General features: G+C 41.4%; 1 protein-coding gene across 3 annotated transcripts in view; it reads right to left on the bottom strand.

Annotated features, from left to right (window-relative positions):
- Positions 1-26457, bottom strand: part of ndrg3a (ndrg family member 3a) — a 144810-nt gene that overhangs the window by 30107 nt on the left and 88246 nt on the right. For 2 of the 3 annotated variants that reach the window (XM_034167259.1, XM_034167260.1), the window contains exons 4-5: positions 419-524; positions 187-307 (exon numbers count right to left, since the gene is read on the bottom strand). In XM_034167259.1, the coding sequence (XP_034023150.1) occupies positions 187-307; positions 419-524 (227 nt within the window). Of the gene's footprint in view, positions 1-186; positions 308-418; positions 525-15891; positions 16310-26457 lie in introns of those variants that run through there. The other variant, XM_034167261.1, reaches the window with a different exon arrangement.

The following is a 26457-nucleotide window of genomic DNA, read 5'->3' as shown; positions in this document are numbered from 1 at the left end:
AAATTCACATATTCAATTGTACATTTAAAGGACTTATGACAGACAACAAATGTTCTTAAATGAGCCAATGTTACCAGTTTACTTCACATTTTGACTAAGTCAACTAACTGATTGTGAATCCCTGCACTACATGCAGATACATGTGTTCTCATTGATTAATGTATCTAAAACCACACGGACACTCACCCACTGGGGAAGGGAGGTGCACCCTCCTGCTGGCCGGGTGCATCCACATGCACGACTGCAAAGTGCCGCATGATCTCCTGCATGTCCTCATAGTTGAAAAGGGTGTTGAAGCAGGACTTGTCTAGAAAGGTGTAAACACAGGACACACTCATAATGTGAGTGACATGGGGGTGAAGTGGTTTTAGCTCTCAATCATACTATACATTTGTTCAGTGGTATTGTGTTTACTCACGGTTGAGGCCAATGTCATGATAGGTGAGAATGACGGGTCTGTTGCCCTTAGGAACGCCTCTCATGGTCACATGGAGAACACCATGCAGAGTTTCAATGTCATGTTCCTGTTTTCCCAGAGAAAGACAGACAATATGTGTCAGAAGTGATGGATCGATAGCTGGAAAAGCCAAATAGTTGACACAATAGACTTTGAATTGCACCATTTTAATAAAACTCCATATGCTGAATGCCCTGGCCAGCCTGGAGCGACCTTTTAGAAACCACAAATGAAGTTGCAGAGTTGTACCACACTCACAAGACATACTCATTACCTTTTCCCATGAAGCTTATGTTTTAAGCAGCAATTGTCTGTCTGTTGGTTTTCTTGCAATTGGTAGAGTATGATTTTAGTCTCCATCACATTTTAGGTTGTAGTAGTAAAGAATGGGACATTCACACAGATTTGGTCTTGGAGCATGTGCTACATCACAGAAATACCTTTGGTCCCAGACTGCAACCACCCAGACAAAACTGGTCCATCCGTATCTCTCAAAAATAATCATCTCTCTGCTGCAGCCAGGCATGATGTGGATCTCCCTTTAGCCATCTACATCCACCGGGATCCTGAACACTGAGGCACTTGCATGCTCAATAAAGCCTAGAAAAATGTGCCACAAGGCCAAATTGTTGTGACATTCTCTCACAATGCAAGTGATAACTCATCTCATCTTCCTCGGCAACATTTCATTTGACACAATGTCATTCCAGTGGTACCCAAGGATACTCTCTGAACAGACCCAATACCAAAGACATTTGGGGGGAGATAGTGCACATTACAGCTAACACACACTCATCTTCAACCGCTTACTCCAATTAAGGGTCACAGAGGACTGGAGCCTATCTCAGAAGCCACAGAACGTGAGGTGGGGTACACCCTGAACAGGATGCCAGTCTGATACAGGGCCACACATAGGTAAACAAACGCATTCACACCCACACGCACACCTAGGGACAATTTAAAGTATCCAATCCAGTCTCTGGATGTGGGAGGAAGCCAGAGCACCTGGAGAGAACCCACGCAAACACGAGGAGAACACATAAACTCCACACAGAACAGCCACAAGCGGGAATCGAACCATGACCTTCTCACTGTGAGGCAGCAGTGCTAACCACTAAGCCACCGTGCTGCCATTACAACTAACAATTATGTACAAAAGACTAGAAAAAACAATAAGAACAAAAAAGAAATCCTCCTACAGGTTAAAAGTCACTGGTTTTGTTAGTGCTTCAGAATATGATCAAGTCTGTTAGTTTACTACAGGCATGCTGCTACAGGTATTGTTCGATTCCTGTTGGCCCTTTGCAATGCTGGGAACAGCAGCTTCACAAGAAAGTTTGCAAAATTGTCCTCGACTGAACAGTGTCCAAGACAGCAGACAAAAGGTAATTTTGCAAGTCAAGAATGCACAATGTTACTCATATCATTCAGTAACATTACAAAGTCTCCATGCAGAAGAGAAATACAATATCAAGGAAAATATATCAATACTGGTACTATTCTGTTAAAACCAGTCCTTTCTTGAACAAGTATTTGCAGTGAAAGTGAGGGTCAAGAGACAGTAATCATGGTCATGAATTTATTCTGCATGCACATGGACACTTGAGACACACACTGATTTTTGATTTGACCTCCACTTGTGATACTCCAGGATAAAACGTGTTTAAAGAAATGTCTGTTCCTGAACATTTGTTTATCAATTTTTCAATTTTTCCTCCCAGCCTTTCCTATGAAAATGCCCGAATGTAACCTTCCAGTTGGCATCTCTTCCATTGCTTTATTAAAAACAGATGAAGGAAGTAATTTAATCTATTAAATTATGTATCACTACAAATACACCTTGTTTTAAATGTAGATAATAGTCACAATAAATCAAAGAAAATCAGGTTTAGAAAAAAAAATGCACAGAGAATCATTGTCATCGTTTCACAGCCCTCTGAATATAATCAAACTGCGAGGTGCTGAGAGATACCCACATCTTGCCGGCAATAAATCTTGTGATTAATGTGGTCAACTTCTGTACTGAAGAAATCAACAGGTCTGTAATGCATGTAATTAACAATTATGATGTGTTTAAAAAAAAAAACAACCTCAAGTCCAGTTATCCTCCATAAACACTTTGGATCAGAATTATTTTATTTTAGGAAGAGTCCTTTAGAAAGACTTTAGGAGAAACCACACTTATAAGATTCATGGAGACACACAGAGTGCTATTCTTATTTACTGTATCTTCTGGGATATAAGTTGTGTATTTTGTTTTTCTTTCAATAATTCAGAAGGTCTTGGGACATATATTACGAAATGACATATAGAAAAAAAATACTCCTTTATCATCTCTGGACACAAGATGGCAACATCAACACAAATGACAAACTGCTCCTGTATATTGAATATGATACTGTGTTTTACAGTCCGGAGGATAAGGTGGCGGTAATGCTGAATACCAACTGCCGTAAAAGAAGAAGAAGATTTAAAATGAGACTGTTTCAAAGAATGTGTGAATGTAAGAAATCATTCTCTTAAAGTGACAGACACATTCTGGAACAACAACAACAACAATAATAATAATAATAATAATAGAATATAACTTCGGCACAACTGTTTGAACAGTATGAGACAACAAGAACAGCAACAGCAGGTTAGCAATCAAAATCTAAGGTAAGTGTGCTGTAAATAAATAATGCACTGAGTTTTCAAATGTTTAATTACATTGCACATTTATCTCACATATGATCACCTGTTCATTGGTGACAAGAAGCAATATACATATATTTTGCATTTTGTACAACAAGAGTAATTTAATTAGGTCATTAGCGTCTGATGGCTAGAACATTGTGAATAAGTAATATGCAGATTAACTTCACTTTGCTTCTTGTTGCATGATGCAACACATTTTAAAAATAAACGTAGCCTACAGGCCGGTAGTGGCATATCTGATCAGAAACTTTTTATTCACAGATAGTGTTCACATTGCAATTAGGTCTGTGACATGAGAGGTGTTGTTTTGGACAGGAATTGTTTTTCTGAGTGGCACAAATATAATTTGTGTGGCATCTTATTGCATGTAAATAGTTGTACCAAAACAACAACAACAACAAAAAAAAAACGCTTGAAGCATTTCCTGTTTTTTAATGTAAATAGATGTATATAACTTTGTTACTTGCTATATTTGTACATACGTTTTTTTTTTAAGTTTACAATTTATATTTGCATTCTAAGTTGTAAAAATGGTTTGTTAAACATGTTTGTGGTTTCACAGTAAAAAACAAAACTTTTTTCTATTCAGATTTTATGTTTTGGTGTGAATTTAGGTTCACTGTGTTAACACAATATGTCAGAATGAAAGAAAAACTGTTAAGTCCCACAGGTGAAGCTGAACAAAATGACACCAAACAAGGCAAAGTAAACAGTTTTTTAAGGTAAATTATGGCGGTTATCCAAAAGTAGTCAAAAACGCCCAATTATACCATGGACTCCAGAGGGTTAAGTACAAGTACTGCTACATTGCTGAAATAATATTCAGTCACAAGTAAACGCACTGGTGTTAAAAAGTGTTTATGTTGAAGTACATAGTACTTTTTTCAAATATTAGGGAGTTCTACATACTTTTTAACAGTTGACATTTAATGAAATAATAACCACTGAATCACACTGGACATCCATGCAGAAAACAGCTACTTTTAACAAAACATTTTTATCTTATTGATGAAGTTTATGAATTGATTGAACTCAGGCAATTTGTGTTCTAAACAAATCCACATAAAACAGGAATTTTGTCTGTTTTAACAATGTTAAGATGACAGCAGCTAAATTTTTTTTTTGTTTTAATTCTGTGTGTTAACTGTAGATTTAAGTGACACAGGCAAACTCATGGCAACGTTGAATGTCAGCTGACATGGCTGCCATCCTGGCAGCTCGGTGTGGGTTAAATGACTGATGTTACTGATTGAACTAAGTGGCTGTCCTAATATTTTGCGACAGTATTTCTTAATACAGATTATGCACCCATGTGATTACATGCATGTTAGCTAGCTCCTTTCTACTTAAACAAAAGGCTAACAGATGACATTTGTTGGCTTTATATAGACCTAGCCAAGCTAATAACTTTTAACATAATAAAAATAAAAAAATAAAATAAAATAAATATATCTGTAAGTCTTCTTACCATAATGTGTTTTCTTTTCAGATTGGAGGCTGAATTCTTCTAAGTCAAAATCACTGCAGGCACACAAAGTTTACATGGAAAGCTGCAAGTTTGCACGCTCCTTTCCAGCCTCTGTATGGGAACATCTCATCCAGGTGCAGGAGACACTCATCTTCCACTACTTCTTACTCTTTGTTACAGTTTTCAATGTTGCCATCTTGATGGCCGCATAGTTCGTTTCTCCAAAGCTTCAGCCCCTAATTTACTCCAAATACCTTCATTGTGCGACTACGATCAGCTCGCCAATACCGGCAGCTACAGTGGAGCACCTTATTATCGACAGACAAACACATTCATGACCACACACACGCCTACAGTCATATTAAAGTTTCTAATCCACCTAACCTGCATGTCTTTGGATGTGGGAGGAAGCCGGAGCACCTGGAGCGAACCCAAATACCCACGCAAACTCCACACAGAAAGGCCCCAAGTGGGAATACATCCCATGACCTTCTTGCTGTGAGGCAACAGTGCTAACCACTAAGTCTGATATTGTTATTGGCTGCCACAGTCCTGGACAAAGGTTGGAATATTAATTCAAATTTTAGGCATACTTAGTAACTAATTTTTATTTTAAAAGTAGCAACTGTGCAGAATGAGGTTCCCCTCATGATGACTAATCCCTGTTGCAGTAACAACCTTAGAGTAATTTAAGTAAATTGGGCAATTAATGCCATATCCAACCCATAAATAAATTAAAACCATGAAGTGTACTGCACCTCTCGTCTCCACCATACATTTGCCGTGCCAGAGAACAAATCAAGTAGTGAATGTGGTGTCTTGGAAACAGTCTTTTCATCCATTAAACAGTCCCTTCAGCCAAGGGTCTGAAGCTCACATTGCTTTCACAAGTATGACTGCGCAAAAATCCCACATTCACTCGCTTTTTCTGCATTTCCTTTCAGAAAGCACATTAAAATTCTGAGCTCACAGCTGCTTCATTCTCTCCACCACTTTCTTTGAGAAGCACAAAGAAAGCTCCACACTGTGCGTCCTTCAGTGTATGGTTTAAAACCACAACAACAGTAGATGGCCAAAGGGTAGAAGCTCTGTGATGTGATGAAGGATAAGGTGGGGAATTACTTACAAAACAACCGCAAAAACAAGCACAGGCCATCAAAGAATCACAACCAAGATTCACAAGAGTACAAGAGGCGACAAAGTCATTTTCAGATGCCTTTAAAAAATTTCCCTCACAGTCACAGGAACAGTGAACATCACACACAAAAATAAACACACAACTGTAGGTCACCATGGCTTACATTTAATGTATGTTGTGCACAGAGAGGGAGGAGAGAGAGGAGTGGGTGGGGCCCAGCACTTGTCTGGTCTATAGGCCCACTGGTCAGCAATAATAAAGATTGTGAGTGTGGGCAGAGGACACACTGCTTATGGCTTACAGAAACAGAGACTGTGCCTGTATACTGGGTCATGCCACCTCCTGGATTCTCCACTACAGCAGGCGTCTGGCTGATGGATATGTGTCACCACATCCTCAGAGATGTTGAAGGTTAATTTTCAAGGACAAGGCAGCAGTAATTTTTAGTGTGCAATCTGTAATGGACACAGCCACACATCAGTGAAAATACTGTTCTGTCCAGCAGTGGAACGACATATTCAATTACATGGTGTTGCTGCAAAGATTAGTTGGTATGCAAAAGGAAACAACACAGACTCAGTCCAAACTGCCTGCTACCACTGGTGTGCTCCAAAATACAGTCTCTTTCTCAGCCGGAAAACATCCTGAAGAAACAGGTCATTGACCATGTCCTCCTGTGTAATTCTGAGCTTTCTCAGAATCATCCTTAACCCACAAAGTGAGATCTTGCATGGAATCCCAGACCAAGGGAGACTGACAGTCATCTTGTGTTTCTTCCACTTTCTAATAAATAATCATAACAGCTTTTGTCTTCTCACCAAACTGCTTGCCTATTGTCCTGTAGTCCATCCCTGTTGTGTGGGCCGCGGAAGAGGAGGTACTGCTGGCCCACCACCACAAGATGGCGCCCTGCTTGAAGTGCGGGCTTCAAGCACGAGAGGGCGTCGGCTTTGCTGGAGGTGACAGCTGTCATTAATCAACACAAGCTGTCACCCATCACCACCACTACAAAGACCGGACTGCAACTCCACCTCCTCGCCGAGAAATCAACTACCATTCAGGTAATTTCTCTGCTGCCTGACACTGTGTGTGTTTAACCTGAACTTCTATTTGCAGCCGTTTTCCTGGAGTTTCTTTCCTTATCTGGAGGATTGGCGTTTGGTGTGACAGCGACGGCTTCGCCTCACACCCCAACTCAGATAAGTGGTTGACCAGGAGCTGCACGAGTGTGTGTGATTGGAGGTGGAGGTTTTCCCTCCTTTACTTAATACAGACTGTGGGATTACTGAGTGTGCGAACTCACACTCATCTGGACTGTCTCTGTTCTCTGCCAGCAGTACCGGGTCTAACTGCTGAAGACAGCGGCCACCTGGGGCGCAGGGCTTGGCGGCTCCGGTGTTCTTCAGCTCCGTTGGTGTTGGAAGCTGTGTGGGGATCCAGCTCTTCTCTCTCCAGGCGTCTTCTATTGTCGAGCCTGCCCACACGTCACCTGGTGTATGATTGACAGTCCACCATATTGTTATTGTCTGTACGTTGTTGTGCGATTCACAACATTAAATTGTTACTTTTTGGCTTATCCATTGTCCGTTCATTAACGCCCCCTGTTGTGGGTCCGTGTCACGACACTTTCACAACAATCCCAGCCTTGTGCAGGTCTACAGTTTTGTTCTTGATGTCCTTAGACAGCTCTTTGGTCTTGGTCATGGTGGATAGGTTGGAATGTGATCGAGTGTGTGCACAGGTGTCTTTTATACAGGTAACAAGTTCAAACAGGTGCAATTAATACAGGTAAAGAGTGCAGAATAAGAGGGCTTCTTACAGAAAAATTAACAGGTCTGTGAGAGCAAGAATTCTTGCTGGTTGGTAGGGGATGAAATACTAATTTCATGCAATAAAATGCAAATTAATTATTTAAAAATCATACAATGTGATTTTCTGGATTTTTTGTTTTTTTTTATTCTGTCTCTCACAGTTGAAGTGTACCTACAATAAATCTTACAGACCTCCCCATTCTTTCATTGGCCAGTGACCTCCAAGACTCACTGGAGCAGTTCGCAGCAGAGTGTGCAGCAGCAAGGATAAGGATCAGCACCTCTAAATCTGAGGCCATGGTTCTCAGCAGGAAACCAATGGACTGCCTACTCCAGGCAGGGAATACGGCCTTGCCCCAAGTGAAGGAGTTCAAGTACCTCGGGGTGTTGTTCATGAGTGAGGGGACGATGGAGCATGAGATTGGCCGGAGAATCGGCGCAGCAGGGGCGGAATTGCACTCGCTCTACCGTACTGTTGTGACGAAAAGGGAGCTGACCCAAAAGGCGAAGCTCTTGTTCTACTGGTCGATCTTCGTTCCTACTGTCACCTATGGTCATGAGTGTTGGGTCATGACCAAAAGAACTGGATCGTGGGTACAAGCGGCCGAAATGGGCTTCCTCAGGAGGGTGCCTGGTGTCTCCCTTTGAGATAGGGTGAGAAGTTCGGTCATCCGTGGGAGGCTCGGAGTAGAGTCGCTGCTCCTTCGCGTTGAAAGGAGCCAGCTGAGGTGGTTCCGGCATCTGGTATGGATGCCCCCTGGGCACCTCCCAAGGGAGGTGTTCCAGGCACGTCCATCTGGGAGGGACCCCGGGGAAGACCCAGGACTAGGTGGAGAGATTATATTTCCACACTGGGCTGGGAACACCCCGGGATCCCCCCAGTCAGAGGTGGTCAATGTGGCATGGGAAAGGGAAGTCTGGGGTCCCCTGCTGCAGCTGTTGCCCCCGCGACCTGAACCCAGAAAAGTAGTTGAAGATGAGTGATGAGTGCTTTTTAAATTTAATTCAATTGTAAAGCATTTCGTATTTAATATTTAAGGCGGCTTAAAAAAAATATATCCAATTTGATGGGCCACCATGCTCAAGGGAGTTAATGGATAAACCCGACATTGCATTCTCAAAGAGCTGTGTGTTTCATCTGTCTGAACCTTCTTTGCAATGGCATTGTCTCCTTGGCTTTTACTCATGAAGCCCATTGATCCATCCATCCAGTTTCTACACCAGCTTACTCCAGTCATGGGGGCTGGAGCCTATTCCAGCAGGCACCGGGTGTGCGGCAGGGTACACTCAGGACAGGGCGGTAGTCGGTTACAGGGCAACACATAGACAAACAAACAGATTCTCATGAAGCCCTTCTTGGTTTAATGTGTGACATGGTACAACTGGAATAACTGCTCTAGATTACCTCCCCCAGGTCAGCATGAAGCTCTTTAGTTGTCCTGTGTGCTGTTTTGTTAAATAATTTGTTCAGATTTTCACAAACTTAATTCACTGAGCTTCTTCTTAGTGCCATTTCCTGGGGGCGTCTTAATACATTTATGTATGTATGTCCCAATCAGGTTCTTCTTTTTTTCCTTTTTTTTTTAAACCCCCGATCTATCATTTAATTCTGACTCTTGAACTGGTACCTGTGTTTTCCTTGAGATTTGCACAGAGCACACTGCAAGGAAATTAAAGTCAATCCGATGCTTGACAATTTAATAACTCTGCCACATATTAACAAAAACACATTCGGTCAAAGCTGCTCTTTTGTTGTTTTTGTTTTAAAAATCAGTATTGACAAGTACTCATATATTTTTTAAATTATTGCTTCAGTTCTGATACTTTTTAACAACCTTGTACAGGATATAAAACAATGATGATGGCCAGGTTGAAAATAATAAATAAATAAATAAAGGCTTGACTGTGATTAAGTGTTATAAGGCAGAAGAGCCTCCATATCACTCAGGCTCTTCCAAGTCCTTTTCCATGTCATAATCGTGTGGATGGTCATAGAAAGTGACATACTCCCACATAATGGGGATTCCATACACCACGCTATAGCTCAGGGCACTAATGGAGAACTCCATGTCCAAAATCATGGACCAGTGAGCAGCTCTAATATCATCACACTCCACAGTGTTGATGATGCTGGACCCATCAAAACCTCCAACCACAAAGATCATGTCCCCAATTCCAAAACTGCCACAGGGGATGTACATAGAAGGCAGCGGAGCCCAGCTGTTAGTGTGTAAATTATACACCTCTGCACTTCTCAAATGCGTGCTTCCATCTTTGCCACCACAGCATAAATCTGTCCTGACTTGTAAGAAAACTATGATCATCATAGTATTATTGACTGAACAACGTTCTCGCTGCTGAAAATATAGTGGTGCTCAAAGGTCTGTGAACCCTTAAGTTGTGACACATCTGAATTTTGAAATTACATCACATTTCAACAACAAATCAGGGTTTCAAGCGTGGGTGGCACAGAATTCTCAAGAATCAGCAGACGGGTGGCAGCAGACCAGAAGGATGGCAGCCCCAGTGTCTGCTGAGGCAAAAACCCGGGTATGGGAGGAATCTGAAGAAGCCATTGAGAATGACTTTCAGTCTGCCTTAAAGTGGTTCTGGCAAATAATCAGGTGACTCAAGAAAAGGTGCAGTTATTAGCCCAGGCTGTGTTCAGCAAGGGTAGAGAGCTACGAACCTGGTTAGGGGATATCATCAGGCGGTGGAAAGAATACTTTGAAGATCTCTTCAAGCTAACTTACATACCCTCCTGAGACAAGGCAGAGATAGAAGACCCGGGTGGATCTGATGCCATCTCCCTAGGGAAAGTCATTGAGGTAGTCAAAAAACTCCCCACTGGCAAGTCACCAGGAGTGGACAAGGTTCATCCCAGGATGCTGAAATCTGGATGTTGTTGGTCTGTCATGGCTGACACAACTGTACAATGTATGGAACAGTAAGTGTGGATTGGCAAACTGGGGTGGCGCGCCCCATCTTTAAAAAATAAAAGACTGCAGAGTGTGTTCCAGTTATAAAGGAATTCCATTTCTCAGCCTCCCTGGGAATGCAGTACAGAGGAGACTTAGACTGATAGTCAAACTTCAGGGTGCCTGAACCACTGAAACACACAATCCGGTCTTACTATGGCCAAAGTAGGAGCCGTGTCCGCATTCTTGGCATCACATCAGACCTGTTCCTGATGGGTGTTGAATTCCACAAGGTTGCCCCTGGTCACCAATCCTGTTCATGAGGTTCCTGGACAGGATTTAAAGGTGCAGTCAGGAATTGGAGAGTGTCCAGTTTAGTGGTGTCAGAAATACATCTCTCATTTTTGTAGATAATGTGTTGTGTTGGCTTCAGACAGTGACCTCCAATACGCACTGGGCAGTTCTAAGGTTGACTGTGGAGCAACTGGGATGAGGTTCTATACCTCCAAATCTGAGATCATTGTCCTCTGTCAGAAAAGGGTGGATTTTCCTGTCTGAATCAGGGGAGGGTTACTACCCCAAGTGGAGGAGTTCAAGTATCTCAGGGTCTTGTTCACAAGTGATTGTGAACAAGCCCTTTTCAATAGCTTGTGCAGGGCTGTGCATGAGGTCCTTCAGACCATTGTGGACAAGAAAGAGTTGAACCAGAATGCTAGACTCTCAATTTACCTGTCAGTTTACGCTCCTATCCTCACCTATGGTCAAGAACTGTGGGTAACAACTAAAAGAACAATGTTGCAGATATAAGTGGTAGAAATGAGATTCCTCTGTCGGGTATTTCGGCTTACACTCTTGCTTGAATATCACCAGGGATAGCACCGGGGAAGACAAAGAATACACCGGAGAGATTATATTTCTCAGATGACTTTGGAACGCTCTGGGATCCCCCCAGGAAGAGATAAAGGACTGGGCCGAGGATAAGGAAGTTTGAGCAGAGCTGCTTGGTCTGCTGCTACTGTGACTTGGACTCTGATAAGCAACAGGAAATTAATGAATGAATTCAGATTTGTTTACATTCAGGGGTGTCAAATTTGGAAAAAAAAAGTTAGCGGGGTCCAGGGGCATGCTCCCTTGGAAAATTTTTATAACTTGGGTCTTTTTTCTTTGTATTTCAGCATACAAATTTGGGTAAATAGAATGCATGATTTAAACAGAAAAAAAACTGTTTAATTAACCACATTTCACAACTTATGTGAACAAGACAAGGTATAAAGTAAGCCTTTTTGGTGAAAGTGGACATTTATTGGCAGAGATCTGGGGGCTGATCAAGGTCCCCAGAATATTTTGGGTATTTGATGTCCAGGGATGGATTCTGGAGATTTTTTAATGATTGTTTTCTCACCATGATCCCATCCAATTTTCTGTGCCTTTGTCCCAAACTGATATCACAACCTACATGTTTGTTTGATAAGATTACTAACCGCAAGAGCTGTAATCATTTTAATATTTTTTGGCTTCCCACATCCTAACTAAACTGATTTTAAAGCTATAACCCCAAACAGACCAAGTAATGCTGACCATAGACATTACATTAAAAAAAGATACTGGTTCATATCCCACATTAGTTATGCTGAAAAGTTACGGTAAATTAACTAAATGTATCTTAATGTGGCTCATCAATTAAACTTAGTCCAGAATTGTAGTAAAACGTAGGCCCAGATTAATATAGATTTAAACATTTTAATTGTTAAAATTATTATTATTATTATTATTATTATAAGAAGTAGTAGTATGAAAAATGTCTTCAAAAGTGGACCTTTAATCGAGGAGTATTCTTTGTCTGGATTTGCTGTCTCTGAGCAGAAATGTCATGTCGTCCTCAGAAAGAGATTTTAGACGTATTTTGGAGGAGAAAAGCGTTAGTGTTTGTTGTTAATGTATCACGGGTCTGCAGCTGTGTTTTTAGTTTAACCACAGTGAGGACATTCACAGAGACACTCAGAAAAAAGTTGAAAGAAAAGTTTAAAAATGTTTGTAAAACTCTGCTCTTTGCTTGTGCGCTGTGAGCATCAAACACACCACCTCCACCCTCCCCCTCCTCCCACAGAGTAAAGAGAGGACACAGAGGAACAAACACAGAAGCCTTTTTTATTGGTGTTAAAATCCGGAAAGTTCCGCAGCAAACCATGACTGTATTCTCTTCATGATAATGAAAGGTTGAAAACTAAGCAACATATTTTTTATATAAATAAATATTTTATGCTGAAATTGATTTTTTTACACGAAATATAGCAATTAACACGGTTTTCCATATTTCCGAGGAGATCTCACACACTTACAGTAGTGTTCAGAATAATAGTAGTGCTATGTGACTAAAAAGATTAATCCAGGTTTTGAGTATATCTCTTACAGTTACATGGGAAACAAGGTACCAGTAGATTCAGTAGATTCTCACAAATCCAACAAGACCAAGCATTCATGATATGCACACTCTTAAGGCTATGAAATTGGGATATTAGTAAAAAAGTAGAAAAGGGGGTGTTCACAACAATAGTAGTGTGGCATTCAGTCAGTGAGTTCGTCAATTTTGTGGAACAAACAGGTGTGAATCAGGTGTCCCCTATTTAAGGATGAAGCCAGCACCTGTTGAAGATACTTTTCTCTTTGAAAGCCTGAGGAAAATGGGACGTTCAAGACATTGTTCAGAAGAACAGTGTAGTTTGATTAAAAAGTTGATTGGAGAGGGGAAAACCTATACGCAGGTGCAAAAAATTATAGGCTGTTCATCTACAATGATCTCCAATGCTTTAAAATGGACAAAAAAACCAGAGACGCGTGGAAGAAAATAGAAAACAACCATCAAAATGGATAGACGAATAACCAGAATGGCAAAGGCTCACCCATTGATCAGCTCCAGGACGATCAAAGACAGTCTGGAGTTACCTGTAAGTGCTGTGACAGTTAGAAGACGCCTGTGTGAAGCTAATTTATTTGCAAGAATCCCCCGCAAAGTCATCTGTTAAATAAAAGACATGTGCAGAAGAATTTGCCAAAGAACACATCAACTGGCCTAAAGAGAAATGGAGGAATATTTTGTGGACTGATGAGAGTAAAACTGTTCTATTTGGGTCCAAGGGCTGCAGACAGTTTGTAAGACGACCCCCAATCTCTGAATTCAAGCCACAGTTCAGAGTGAAGACAGTGAAGCATGGTGGTGCAAGCATCATGATATGCGCATGTTTCTCCTACTGTGGTGTTGGGCCTATATATCGCATACCAGGTATCATGGATCAGTCTGGATATGTCAAAATACTTGAAGAGGTCATGTTGCCTTATGCTGAAGAGGACATGCCCTTGAAATGGGTGTTTCAACAAGACAGTGACCCCAAGCACACCAGTAAACGAGCAAAATCTTGGTTCCAAACCAACAAAATTAATGTTTTGAAGTGGCCTGCCCAATCCCCGGACCTAAATCCAATAAAAAACTTGTGGGGTGACATCAAAAAAGCTGTTTCTGAAGCAAAACCAAGAAATGTGAATGAATTGTGGAATGCTGTTAAAGAATCTTGGAGTGGAATAACAGCTAAAAGGTGCCACAAGTTGGATGACTCCATGCCTCGCAGATGTGAAGAAATTATGAAAAACTGTGGTTATACAACTAAAGACTAGTGATTCACAGGATTGCTAAAAAAGCAGTTTGAACATAATAGTTTTGAGTTTGTAGCGTCAACAGCAGATGCTACTATTATTGTGAACACCCCCTTTTCTACTTTTTTTTTTACTAATAACCAATTTCATAGCCTTAAGAGTGCGCATATCATGAATGCTTGGTCTTGTTGGATTTGTGAGAATCTACTGAATCTACGGGTACCTTGTTTCCCATGTAACAATAAGAAATATACTCAAAACCTGGATTAATCTTTTTAGTCACATAGCACTACTATTATTGTGAACACTACTGTATATATGAAAATGTATAAATTAATGGCCTTTAAACTCAAGGGCATCTAATGCAGAAAGAGAAGCTTTAGCTGGAAGTGGCTCAAACACAAACACACTTGTTCAAATGTCTGCCTTCTGTCATGCACGCATACATTACATATACCAGGAAAAACATGCATCTATGCTCTGCTAGTGATGCTGATCAGTGAGGGAATGGAAATGTTCATGGAAACAGAGGGAGCAAAGAAATGATGAGATAAACCATACAAGAGATGAAGAGATTGTGGAAGTGTATAAGAGGAAATAGAGCGTGAAACCAAGCAGGAGCAGAGGAGGTAGAGAGGGCAGCCCTTTATGGCTGACAGAGTGTACTTAAAAACACACAGGATGCTATCACTTTGATTTAACTTGACGTACCAAAAATGTCCTGGCACAAACACCATGCAGAGTAATGGAGAAAAGGGTGTCGAGAGTGAAGGAGCTGATCCCTTATGTAGACGTTCAACTCTTGGCTTGCTTTAATAGCTGTATTGATCCGTGAGCTCCACCTCTCCATGTCATTTCATACATATATATACACGCACACACAAAGGAAAGGAAACAGGCAGACAAATGGAAAGGAGAATGCTACAATTTCTCATGGACAGACTCCGAGTAGTTCATGGTTGGATAAGAGGTGTGCAGAGGGCTTAAGGTGAAACCAGAGTACCGAGCAGTGATTTGCACTTTACAAAAGGAGGATGTTAGAGCATACCAGGAACCAGAGGGAGTACTGAACTTGGTTTTGATCTCAGGATGGGGTGGGGTGAGGTAAAAAAGCAGTATGTCACACTGTTCTTGCTATCCCTCTCTTATCAATGCTTCCCCTCCTCCCAACTGTTTTCCCCACCCAACCAGAACCGGCAGCAGTCCTCTCAGAGAACAGCATTACGGGCACAAACACCAACAGCTTAGACATCACATTAGCGTACATTCTCTCACACACACACCTTTTAATGTATGCATCAAGGGTGCATGACCTCCATGCATAACATCTATGGCAACATAATAAACACAGCATTCACCATCCACAGTCAAAAAGATTAAAGCACATATCTCTGTGTACACATACACAAAAGAAAGGTGCACCATGAACATACACACTACAGTGATGTTACCTGTACACTCAAGACATTTCTCTACACTTGTGCACGTTTCAAATATTCAACCCAAACTAACACCTCTCCGCCTCAATAGCACAAAATCTCAAAGTCTTTGTTACAAATAAGTGCAGTGACACACAAACCTGCCACCTGCACCATTCTATCTCAACCCCAAAGTAATAATAATAATAATAATAAAAATCAATAAACACAGCTGGTGTCATGCCATTTTTAAGGAAACAGACAACAACTCCTACATATGCACAAGAGGAGTGCCGTAAAGACCTAGCCAGGCAGGAATGAGGTGCCAACACTCACCGTTCCGCTGCCAGAGCATGCAGCCTGGTCTAGGTCCAGAACAGCTGACATGATTTTCCCACGCAGACGTGTGCTGTGATGTTAGCTAGTGTGTGCTGGTCAGCTTTGAAGATCTCCACGAGGAGGAGGCAGGGTGGGTTTGTAGGATGGGATGCAGGGTGAGGCAAAGTGAGAGAGAGAGATATGGAGAAAGCAAGGACTGGACTAGCAAGGTACAGGAGCAGCAGCAACAGGGAGGCAGAGGAAGTGAGAAGGACAGAGACACAGCAGGAGCAGCGACGAGATGGGAAATAATCTGAATCAAAGCAGAAATGGGGTTGAGAGGACACGGAGAGAAAGACGGAGACAAGAGGTGGGAAAGAGCGAAGGAGGGAGGCGAGTGAGACTGCAGTTTGTGCTTGGTAGTCACAGCGCGTCTGTACAGCCTGCCACCGGTGCATCTAATTGGACTGCGGAGGGTCAGGTGGGTAGGGGGAGAGGGAGGGGCTTGAGGAGAATGGCGAAGAGAGAGAGAGAGAGAGAGAGAGAGAGAGAGAGAGAGAGAGAGATGGATAGAAGCCTGCATGCAGGGTGTCCAGGAAAACGGGCTGGCTGCTGATGTCATGTCATCATATTGGCAAAGTGAAGTGAGAGCAGAGGACCTTGGACAGCTCACCCCTGGACTGCCTGTTCTGCATCAGCAAAATGGCTGCACATCGCTGAGATTTACCAACAAGTGCATACATATTCACTCTTTACCTGCCTGAGGGAGACCGAGCTGAAGGACCTTGTCGTTAAAAATATATACATCTTGGCCCAACTCTGAACGGCAGCCATCAGGTCCAGCTTGTGCTCTGTCCTACTGCAACAGAATTTATCTGGAAATCTGTGTCAGCTATTTAAAGTCAACATCATTATTGTCATTAATTTGGGGGGCTTGGGGGTGCTCACCCTAGTGAAACCTGAATAATTTCAGTCTGAGCATTTGCTAGTGCCTCTGACCTTTACAACTGCTGGCCCTCTATTCATTAAAAATTTAAAGGAGTCAAGAGATTGGTGATTTCCTCTAAACGTCTTTTGATCTATGATGTTTAAAAACACTGTCACGGCTGTGTTTGACAGGTCCGTCTCCTGAGCCAATGACACACATGGGATAGCACAGAGTGGGTGGGACAAAAAATATACAAGCCTGCTTCCATTGGTTAGACAGTGTAGCAGGATGCTTGATCACAAACTGCCAGTGTCTTCTCTAAATTAGCTAGGCGTAACCAACAGAGGGTGCCAGAGTTGTTTATTTTTACGACATAGATATTTGCTGACCCACTAATACAGATTTGTCTTTTTTGGGGGGGGGGGGGGGGATCATGGCACAAACAGTTCATGTTTACTTATTCGTGTACAACGCTCACAAAACTTTGGTCGTCATAGGTTCTTGTAAGTATTGTGTTTATTTCCATCTCCAGTCATTCACTCCAGATGGTCCAAAATTGATTCATTGACCCACAGTAAAATAACTGTTTGCTACTTTCAAAGCTAATATTTTCAGCCTATTTATCATTAAAAACAATACTAAACTTTGATTCCAGTTTGAAATTATTGTGAGATTGTTACTTTTCTAATAATATGCAGAGTAGTTTATTTAAAATGAGTGAGCAGGAGCTCAATGATGCTGTTAAGGAGCTATCTGAGCCCAATCTGTGCAACAAACACCTTTTCAGAGATCTACACTTTGCTTTAACACACTGCAACACACACAAGATGCACAGGGAATATACTTATGGCGCCCAAAAAACAACAAGAAAATAAAAGCCAAGGACATGACTGAGCAGCCACTCTTTGAGGTCTGGATGTTGATATGACTGATACATATTATAAAGGCTGGATCACTCATTGCCTGACGAAAGTGAAGCCACTGGATAGTTTTTCATCTGCCTTTGTAGCAACTGTGTAATGATTTTGAACCAAGAAATTCACAAAAATATCACTATTAACCTCTAAAAGGATGCATGCCAATCAGATTCATGTGTGATATATGTATGACATGTAGAGTTAATTTATATGAGGGTTGGTTTATTTTGACCTATCAAAAGTTGAAACATTCAAACCTCACTCGGCTTTACAGACATAGCTGGGAAGACAGTTTATTACATAAGTCAACCCTTTTTACACATGTAATATATTCACTTTCCTTCACAAAATTTCTGCACCAATTCCTTAAAATTTCCCACCCATTGGCCATAATAACTAAATGAAGACCCACATGTACCTGGTCGCACTACCTCCCTCTGTCCTTGGACAAGACACTTCATCTGCATTAGGGCAGCGACAAACAATTATATTCATAATTGATTAATCAAACGATTATCTGCTTGATTAGTTGATTAGCTATTGGGTCCATAAAATGTCAAAAATGGTGAAAAATATTGATCACTTATCTAGACACCAAGATGATGCCTTCAAATATCTTGTTTTGGCAATAGCCCAAAGATGTTCAGTTAACAAATATGTAGGAGTAAAGCAGCTATTAAAATAAACTGGAAAATATTAACAGTTAAGAAACCGAAATCTAAGAATTTGTATTAAAAAAAGATTCAGCAATCATCGCAGCTCTAGTTGTATATAATGAAGAGATCATTTTTTTGTGTTTCATAAACTTTGATGCTCATTAAGACATAACTAATAATAAATGTGTGGTTCTGTTTCAAGGATATAGTTTTCGAAACTTTTTTGAAAGAAAGGGTAAAAAGCTGTGGAACTCAAATGACATCATAACACATGTTGGTGGCCACAAACTGAAGTTAGTCATCATCAGTTCCATTCCAATCACGAGTCATGCCACCTGTCACACACACTGAAGGCTCCAGTTGCTTTCTCATGCTGCAGATTTCCATCAACGATGTGGCAAGAAAAACAAAATCAAAGTCTAAAATCAGACACCAAGGTCTCCGGCACAATTAAGTCGTTTAATTTTAAGGATGAATACAGTTTTATTAAGAGGAGCGATAGACAGGAGGTAATTTTTTTTCATAACACTGCCGCCAAAAGCAACAATCCCCACAAATACCTCAGCAGTGTGGGAGATGGAGCAACAACGGTACTTGGTATAGTAGAAGGATACAAGGGACCACAGGCGGAGAATGTCAACGTCCAGGAGGACAGAAAGTACAACTACAACCCCCTGATCTTTTCTGAGTGCACATAGGCCAAATGTCTTTTTTTGTACTAATGTGGGCCCCTATTTGGCCCTTAGATCTGATAACAAAAGCCGTTTCAAAGGCTCATGAGAATGAGCTACTCAAGATGAGAGAGGAGTGAGCACGTCTGAGGAAGGAACTGAAAGACACGAAAACCACTTCCAGAAAGAGCTGGAAGCCCAGGAAGCCTCATTTGAAAAGGAGAAAATGTCCAAGAACAGAATCCTTTATGTTTTCGGTGGACTTTGTGTTGTTGTGTGGTTCTTTTTAGCCGTGTTTACACAGTAAAATCACCAGTGTAAAACTAACTGACTGTGTTAAATTAACACTGTCAGTGTACATGTGGTCCTACTCTGGCCAGAGTGGGACCATATGTACACTGTCAGTGTTAATTTAGCACTGCTGATTTTACTGTGTGAAGGTCGGACGGACTACTAAGCTAAGTCCTTTTAAAGTCAAGAGTGTTCATTGTAATATTTTTAAATAAATGTGAAAAAAATAAAATGTGGTCCTGTTTTTCAACTTTAGAATGTCTGTGTGCGTGTGAGAGTGAGTGAGTGAATTAAAGAGAGAAAATAGAACAATTTTGACTTTATGAAATAAATTTCTTACTGAACCACGATGAAGAAAATTAGAGAAAATACGAGATGACTTACCAAAATTCTGGAGTGTCAAAGATTTTTACAGCACTGCCCACGTGTGTGCCCACAAGGAAAAATGCTCCAAATGCTCCAAACACATTAGTAATAGATTATAGCAACAAATATGAATAAAAAATAAATTGACTTGATAACTGCCTTTAATCACACTTTAACAATATCAAAGGAACAGTCTGACATATTAAAGTCAAAGTCTGCCATTTCATATCTCCGCATTAAAACAACACATTTAAAGATTTAAATAATGACTTCTGAAAGAACTGCTAACCATGTAACACCAGTTTTCAGGACGTGTAATAAATAGTTGTTGGTATCTTTTGCAAATAAACACAGGAGGTAAAATAAGTATTGAACATGTCAGAACGTTTTCTCAGAAAATACATTTTTAAAGGTGTTACTAAAATGAAATTTTCCCCAGATGTCAGTAAACAACTCAAGTAATCCACACATGCAAAGAGCCTATCCCAGCAGTCAGTCTGTGAAGCAGGGTACACCCTGGACAGGGTGCCAGTCTATCACAAAGCCACATATAGACAGACAAAAAAACATACACACCTGCACAACACCTACGGTCAATTTAAAGTTTCCAATTCACCTAATCTGCATGTTACAGTAAAACTCACCTAAGCCGTCATCATATAAACCAGATATTTGCACTAACCAGACAAAAGCAAAAGTCTCAAAGTTGTATGGTTTTCCATGCAATGAACACCGTATATAACAGATGTTGTATAACGGATTTTCGCTCACATCAGACAAAACGTTCCATCCGATCACAAAGCATTTTCATTAAAAAAAACCCTAGCATGTACCAGACAAAGCAGTCTGGACATGTCCAGTAACAGAGGTATGAAATGAAGTTCAGTACTGACACTCAGCGATTTGATGAAAGTGGCTACTATATTTCCTTGATTAAAAGCCCGGCCATTTATTTTTTTCAAGCTGTGCTCAGACCCGGCATCTAAATGAGGCAGGGCGTACATAATTCAAGGCCGGTGATTATTAACAAAATGCTGCTTGTTGCCTGCACTGTACATATGGTGTTAGGTTTCACACATATCCCTTGGTGTGGCGAACCAAACCACTTTAAACCCTGGCCCCACCAAATAATGAAGCCATGCAGCATGTTTTTTTTTTTTTTTTGCTAGGAGAGGGTTTATTCAACTATTGTGGGAGAATGGTGGCTCTGAGTGGCTGTTAGAGGCATTATCTTCAGTTAACGAGGCTCATCTCTGAGTGTGGAGCTAATTTCAAGATGTTCAAAATTTAGCAACAACAGCGTGGGACAGTTTGTGTATGAGTTACTATGACGACTAACGAGGATTTTAGAGGCATGTGCGTGGTGCTTACAAGGCTGCTAAAAGCCCATTACCCTTGCACCTGGCAGCTAGGCAGGACCTGAGAGACTATTTGTTGTGTGGGCCGCCAGAAGAGGAGGTACTGCTGGCCCACCACCAGAGGGCGCCCTGCCTGAAGTGCGGGCTTCAGGCACGAGAGGGCGCTGCCGCCTCACAGGAACAGCCGAGGTGACAGCTGTCACTCATTAACTATGACAGCTGTCACCGATCATCTGCACTTCACCCCGGATAAAAGCAGGATGACACCTCCACCACGTCGCCGAGATATCATTCTTCTACGGAGGTAATACTCTCAGCCTGAATATTCCAATATTGATTCCAGTAGATACACTGTTGCAGCTGTCTCCCCGGAGGACCGGCGTGGGCCGCGACTGCTTCGCTCTGCTTTCCACCAGATAAGTGAATAGACAGACGCTGCACGAGTGTGTGTTAGAGGTGGAGGTGGAATTCCCACCGTTGTTGTTACTGGGTGTACACACACCCACACTTGACTGTCTTTGCTCTTTGCCAGCAGTACCAGATCCGACACGCAGAGATGGTTGCCACCTGAGGGACTCGGGACCTGGCGGCTCCAGTATCCTTCGGGTTCGGTGGCGGAGGAAATTGTGTGGTTCCGGTTCTTCTCTAGACGGACGTTTCCTATCGTCGAGCCTGCCCACACGACACCTTTATCCATTGACTTTGTATTTATTCTATAATCTGCTGTGTGTGGTTGTGGCATTCACAACAGTAAAGTGTTCAAATTTAACTCCTTCTATTGTCCGTTCATTTACGCCCCGTTGTGGGTCCGTGTTATTTTGTAGCGGATTATAATCATTTTCTGCCAAACCTTAGATGCTGAAAACACCTCTAAATCGCTTCTTCACTCACTGAAGACTGTGTCATCTGGACGCTTTTTTCCTCTCTCTCCTGCTCCATGAGGAAACAAGTGTGGGAGGGGTGAAGGTATGTGCATTCGTGCACCGCTGTCACACTACACGGCACTGCATGGCTCATATGTGACTCTACGTGGCTTAACATGGTTGATACAAGCCATTCAAGGCTCTAATGACCGGTTGGTCGTGGCTCACTAGAGGCTGCTATGTGGCACATGCGGGGTACAGAGAGGCACATAGAGGCACCTTAGTAATGGATACGTGATAGATGAAAACGTGGGTCATTCTTCGAATAATCACTACACACGCATGCGTGGCTCATTATTCATGGCTTATTATTCGGTGGGACCGAGGCTTTAGATCAGAGCCCACCGCCTGGCTGAGAACCCTCCCTGGAGCCTGATGTGCACCTGCTAAATGACTGAGACCGCAAGGGCTGTGATTTGTTACTTTTACGTTTTCACTCGTTTCACGTCTTTCATATTTTAAAAGTTTTTGCAGTGCGCTCGCTGATTACATTTTGATCATGGATCAAATACATTTGGCAGAAAAGTCCACAAACATGACCAACCTTACAACAAGGAGTCAGAAAAAGATGCGCAAATGACCTGCAATTTATAGAGGAAAATGACACGTACCATAGGTTTGGAGGTTGATGACTGCACAAAGAAGTGGAGCTCGTTGAGGGACAAACTGTTAACCCTCAACATGTGAATCAGCTGTAAATCGTAAATTATCCAGAAACCCTGAACTGCAAAATGTGAAAACTGAAAAAATATCTCCTGACACGTGAACACAGGTCTTCCAAAACGCAAGTCACAAAACGTGAATTTCTTCACGATTTGGTGTATGTGCTTGACTGAGGAGTCAATGGTGTGAAGCTACCACCTGTGGGATTATGACTGCTCTGTGCAACTCTCACTTTCATTACACCACTGGGCTTTGTGCTACCCCTCTCACTTTCATTACACCACTGGGCTTTGTGCTACCCCTCATCTCACGCGCATAGTGGGTGGGTGAATAACCCAACGCTGGGTGAAATGTGCTTCAGGATGATAGCAAGAGCTGACATTGAATGATCAAAAAGTGACGGTGCTGTAACTTTTTGTAAGTAACTTTTCTGACATCTCCTGCTCCACAGATTTCTGTCCTCTCTGAGTTTGCCTTACGACACCTGCGTCTATTGCCGTTTGACAGGTGTACTGCCCCCGTCAAACTCCCCACCTGCCACTGTTCCTGGACCGGGTCACGCCCAACCCAGTGTCAAGCGCCAACTGTTCCCAGTGGAACAGTTAGCGCATGACACCAGAAGCGAAAGCCTACTCGGGCTTGTCTCCCCGCCTCACTAGGTGTAGTGACCCCACCCCCAACAAGTGTATATTTATTTTTGCGGAGACAGGGTCTGCGATCAAGATTTCCTGACGTAACTGATCTGTAAACTGAAATCCATAAACTACTTAAACTGAAAAAATATCATGAATAATATTCACATTTTGTGACTTATGTTTTGCAAGACTTGCGTTCATGTTTTGTGGGATACCTTATTCACGGTTTGCAGCAAAATTATTAATGATTTGTGGATATTCATGGTTTGTGTAAATTTTCATTAATGGCTTTTTTGGACAATGTTTGATTGCACTGTACTTGTCAAATAAATAAACAAAATAATTAATGATTTGTAGTAGATTTGCAGCAGATTCACGATTTGGGGGTAAACACAAGTTAATCCAGAAAAAGCCACCACTGCTGCGGCAAATTGCATAAAGACATGACCGGCAACTTTAAAAGGGTCATGCGCACGCCAACGTCAATGCATGGCCACAGACTTACAGAAGCATAAATCAGGCTTCAGGATTTTAAGGTACCACTCTGCAGCGGACTAAGAAAAAACAGTTTTGTCCATTTTCTACATAAGACAGATTTCGATTATAAATGGACAAAATTCGCTGGTCCACCTGAATTCAATATATGAGAGTTACACACACACACACACACACACACACACACACACACACACACACACACACACACACACACACCATACATACATACACACACATGCAGAAACTGTTTTCAGACTCAAATATCTAAGACATTTTCTACATCAAAAGACCTATTTCTCTCAAATATTGTTCACAAATCTGTCTAAATGTGTAAAAGAGAAAAAAAAGAGAAAAAATAACTGGTGCAACACAGAAATAAGTGCTGAAAAATTTAATAAGGTGCTGAAAACAAAAATATACAGAGGGACTAACGTTTCGACGTGAGAATCACATCTTCCTCAGATCCTGCAAAGACTAGGATGGTACAGCTTAAATACTAATAAGAAACAGGTGTCCTAATGCTTCCAAAGGGGCATGACCATCCGTCAAACACAACGCTCACTCAATTAGTAATCAATTCATGATTAGAAACACACTGTCCCAAAACAAACATAACTAAAACCAGAATAAAAAAAACCGTTATTAGAGAAAACAAGTGAATTTTAGTTCTTCATTCAAACCAAAAGGTTCCAAGGTGCCTAAAGTGTAAATCCAAAATGCTTCTCTACATAAATTTTTTTTAATTATATCACCTCCTCTGGGTGGAACTGTGATTCTCTCAATCCCCCAAAATTTTAAGGATGCTGGGGAGCAATGACCAGCCTGTTTATAGTGCCTTGCCATGGCATAAGTTAGATTCTGAGTAGGGATTGCTGTTTTATGTTCAGCGATCCGTAATTTAAGTTGACATTTTGTTTGGCCAATATATGCCAATCCACAAGGGCATTTTAGAAGATATACTACATATGTAGTATATCTTGTCTTATCGAATAGTTTTTTAAATACTCAGATAAATACTATCTACAGCTACAGGGGACTGCTATGGGGAGTGCTTTTGCTCCATCATACGCGTGTTTAGTGATGCGTTTTTTGGAAGAGAAACATATCTTTAGTATTGAAAATAACCCTTTTCACTCAAAAATATCATTATGGCGTGGATACATTGATGATGTCCTCTTAATTTGGAGGGGCACATATGATGAGTTACATCAATTTTTGAATTATATTAATTTCACCACAGATTATTTATCTTTTACTATGAACTATAATCCTCATTCCATAGATTCCTTAGATCTCACTATTTATAAGGATGCTAATAATTTTTTGCAATCATCTATTTACTGTAAACGTCTTTGTAGAGATACTTTATTGAGAGCTGATAGTAATTATCCACCCCATTTAGTTTGTAACATACCAGTGGGTCAGTTTTTGCGAGACAGAAGAAACTGCAGTTCTATCACTGACTTCATGTCAAAAGCAGCTCATCTAGCAACTCAGTTTGAACAACGTGGTTACAGTAAAACTGATATTGGTAAAGCATGGGACAGAGCTCTAAATACTGACAGTGCCTCTTTACTTAAGAAAAAATCTAAATCTTCTTCAACATCTAAATTGTTTTTTTCTACCTGCTATACTCCATTTGCGGGAAGAATAAAAAACATAATTTATAAACATTGGCACATTCTTAAGAGTGATCCCAACCGCCTAAATTTATGTTTAGGCGTGCCCGAAATATTCGTGATAGACTTGTTCATTCAGATATGATTATTCCCGTCTCAACTGCCTGGCCTTCCAGCCCACCAAAAGGTTTCTTTCGATGTGGCAACTGTGCACATTGTTCAAATTCCACTAATGGTTCATTTTTCTCTCATCCTCGTACTGGTAAGCAATATTCTATTTCTTCATTTATCAATTGTAATACTACACATGTAGGATATGTTCTAAAATGCCCTTGTGGATTGGCATATATTGGCCAAACAAAACGTCAACTTAAATTACGGATAGCTGAACATAAAACAGCAATCTGTACTCAGAATCTAACTTATGCCATGGCAAGGCACTATAAACAGGCTGGTCATTGCTCCCCAGCATCCTTAAAATTTTGGGGGATTGAGAGAATCAATCAATCAATCAATAAATTTTATTTATATAGCGCCAAATCACAACAAACAGTTGCCCCAAGGCGCTTTATATTGTAAGGCAAGGCCATACAATAATTACGTAAAAACCCCAACGGTCAAAACGACCCCCTGTGAGCAAGCACTTGGCGACAGTGGGAAGGAAAAACTCCCTTTTAACAGGAAGAAACCTCCAGCAGAACCAGGATCAGGGAGGGGCAGTCTTCTGCTGGGACTGGTTGGGGCTGAGGGAGAGAACCAGGAAAAAGACATGCTGTGGAGGGGAGCAGAGATTAATCACTAATGATTAAATGCAGAGTGGTGCATACAGAGCAAAACGAGAAAGAAACACTCAGTGCATCATGGGAACCCCCCAGCAGTCTAAGTCTATAGCAGCATAACTAAGGGATGGTTCAGGGTCACCTGATCCAGCCCTAACTATAAGCTTTAGCAAAAAGGAAAGTTTTAAGCTTAATCTTAAAAGTAGAGAGGGTGTCTGTCTCCCTGATCCGAATTGGGAGCTGGTTCCACAGGAGAGGAGCCTGAAAGCTGAAGGCTCTG

This window comes from Thalassophryne amazonica, chromosome 3, assembly GCF_902500255.1.
Source record: "Thalassophryne amazonica chromosome 3, fThaAma1.1, whole genome shotgun sequence".
Taxonomy (NCBI): domain Eukaryota; kingdom Metazoa; phylum Chordata; class Actinopteri; order Batrachoidiformes; family Batrachoididae; genus Thalassophryne; species Thalassophryne amazonica.
This window is presented reverse-complemented; position numbering and strand designations above follow the sequence as displayed.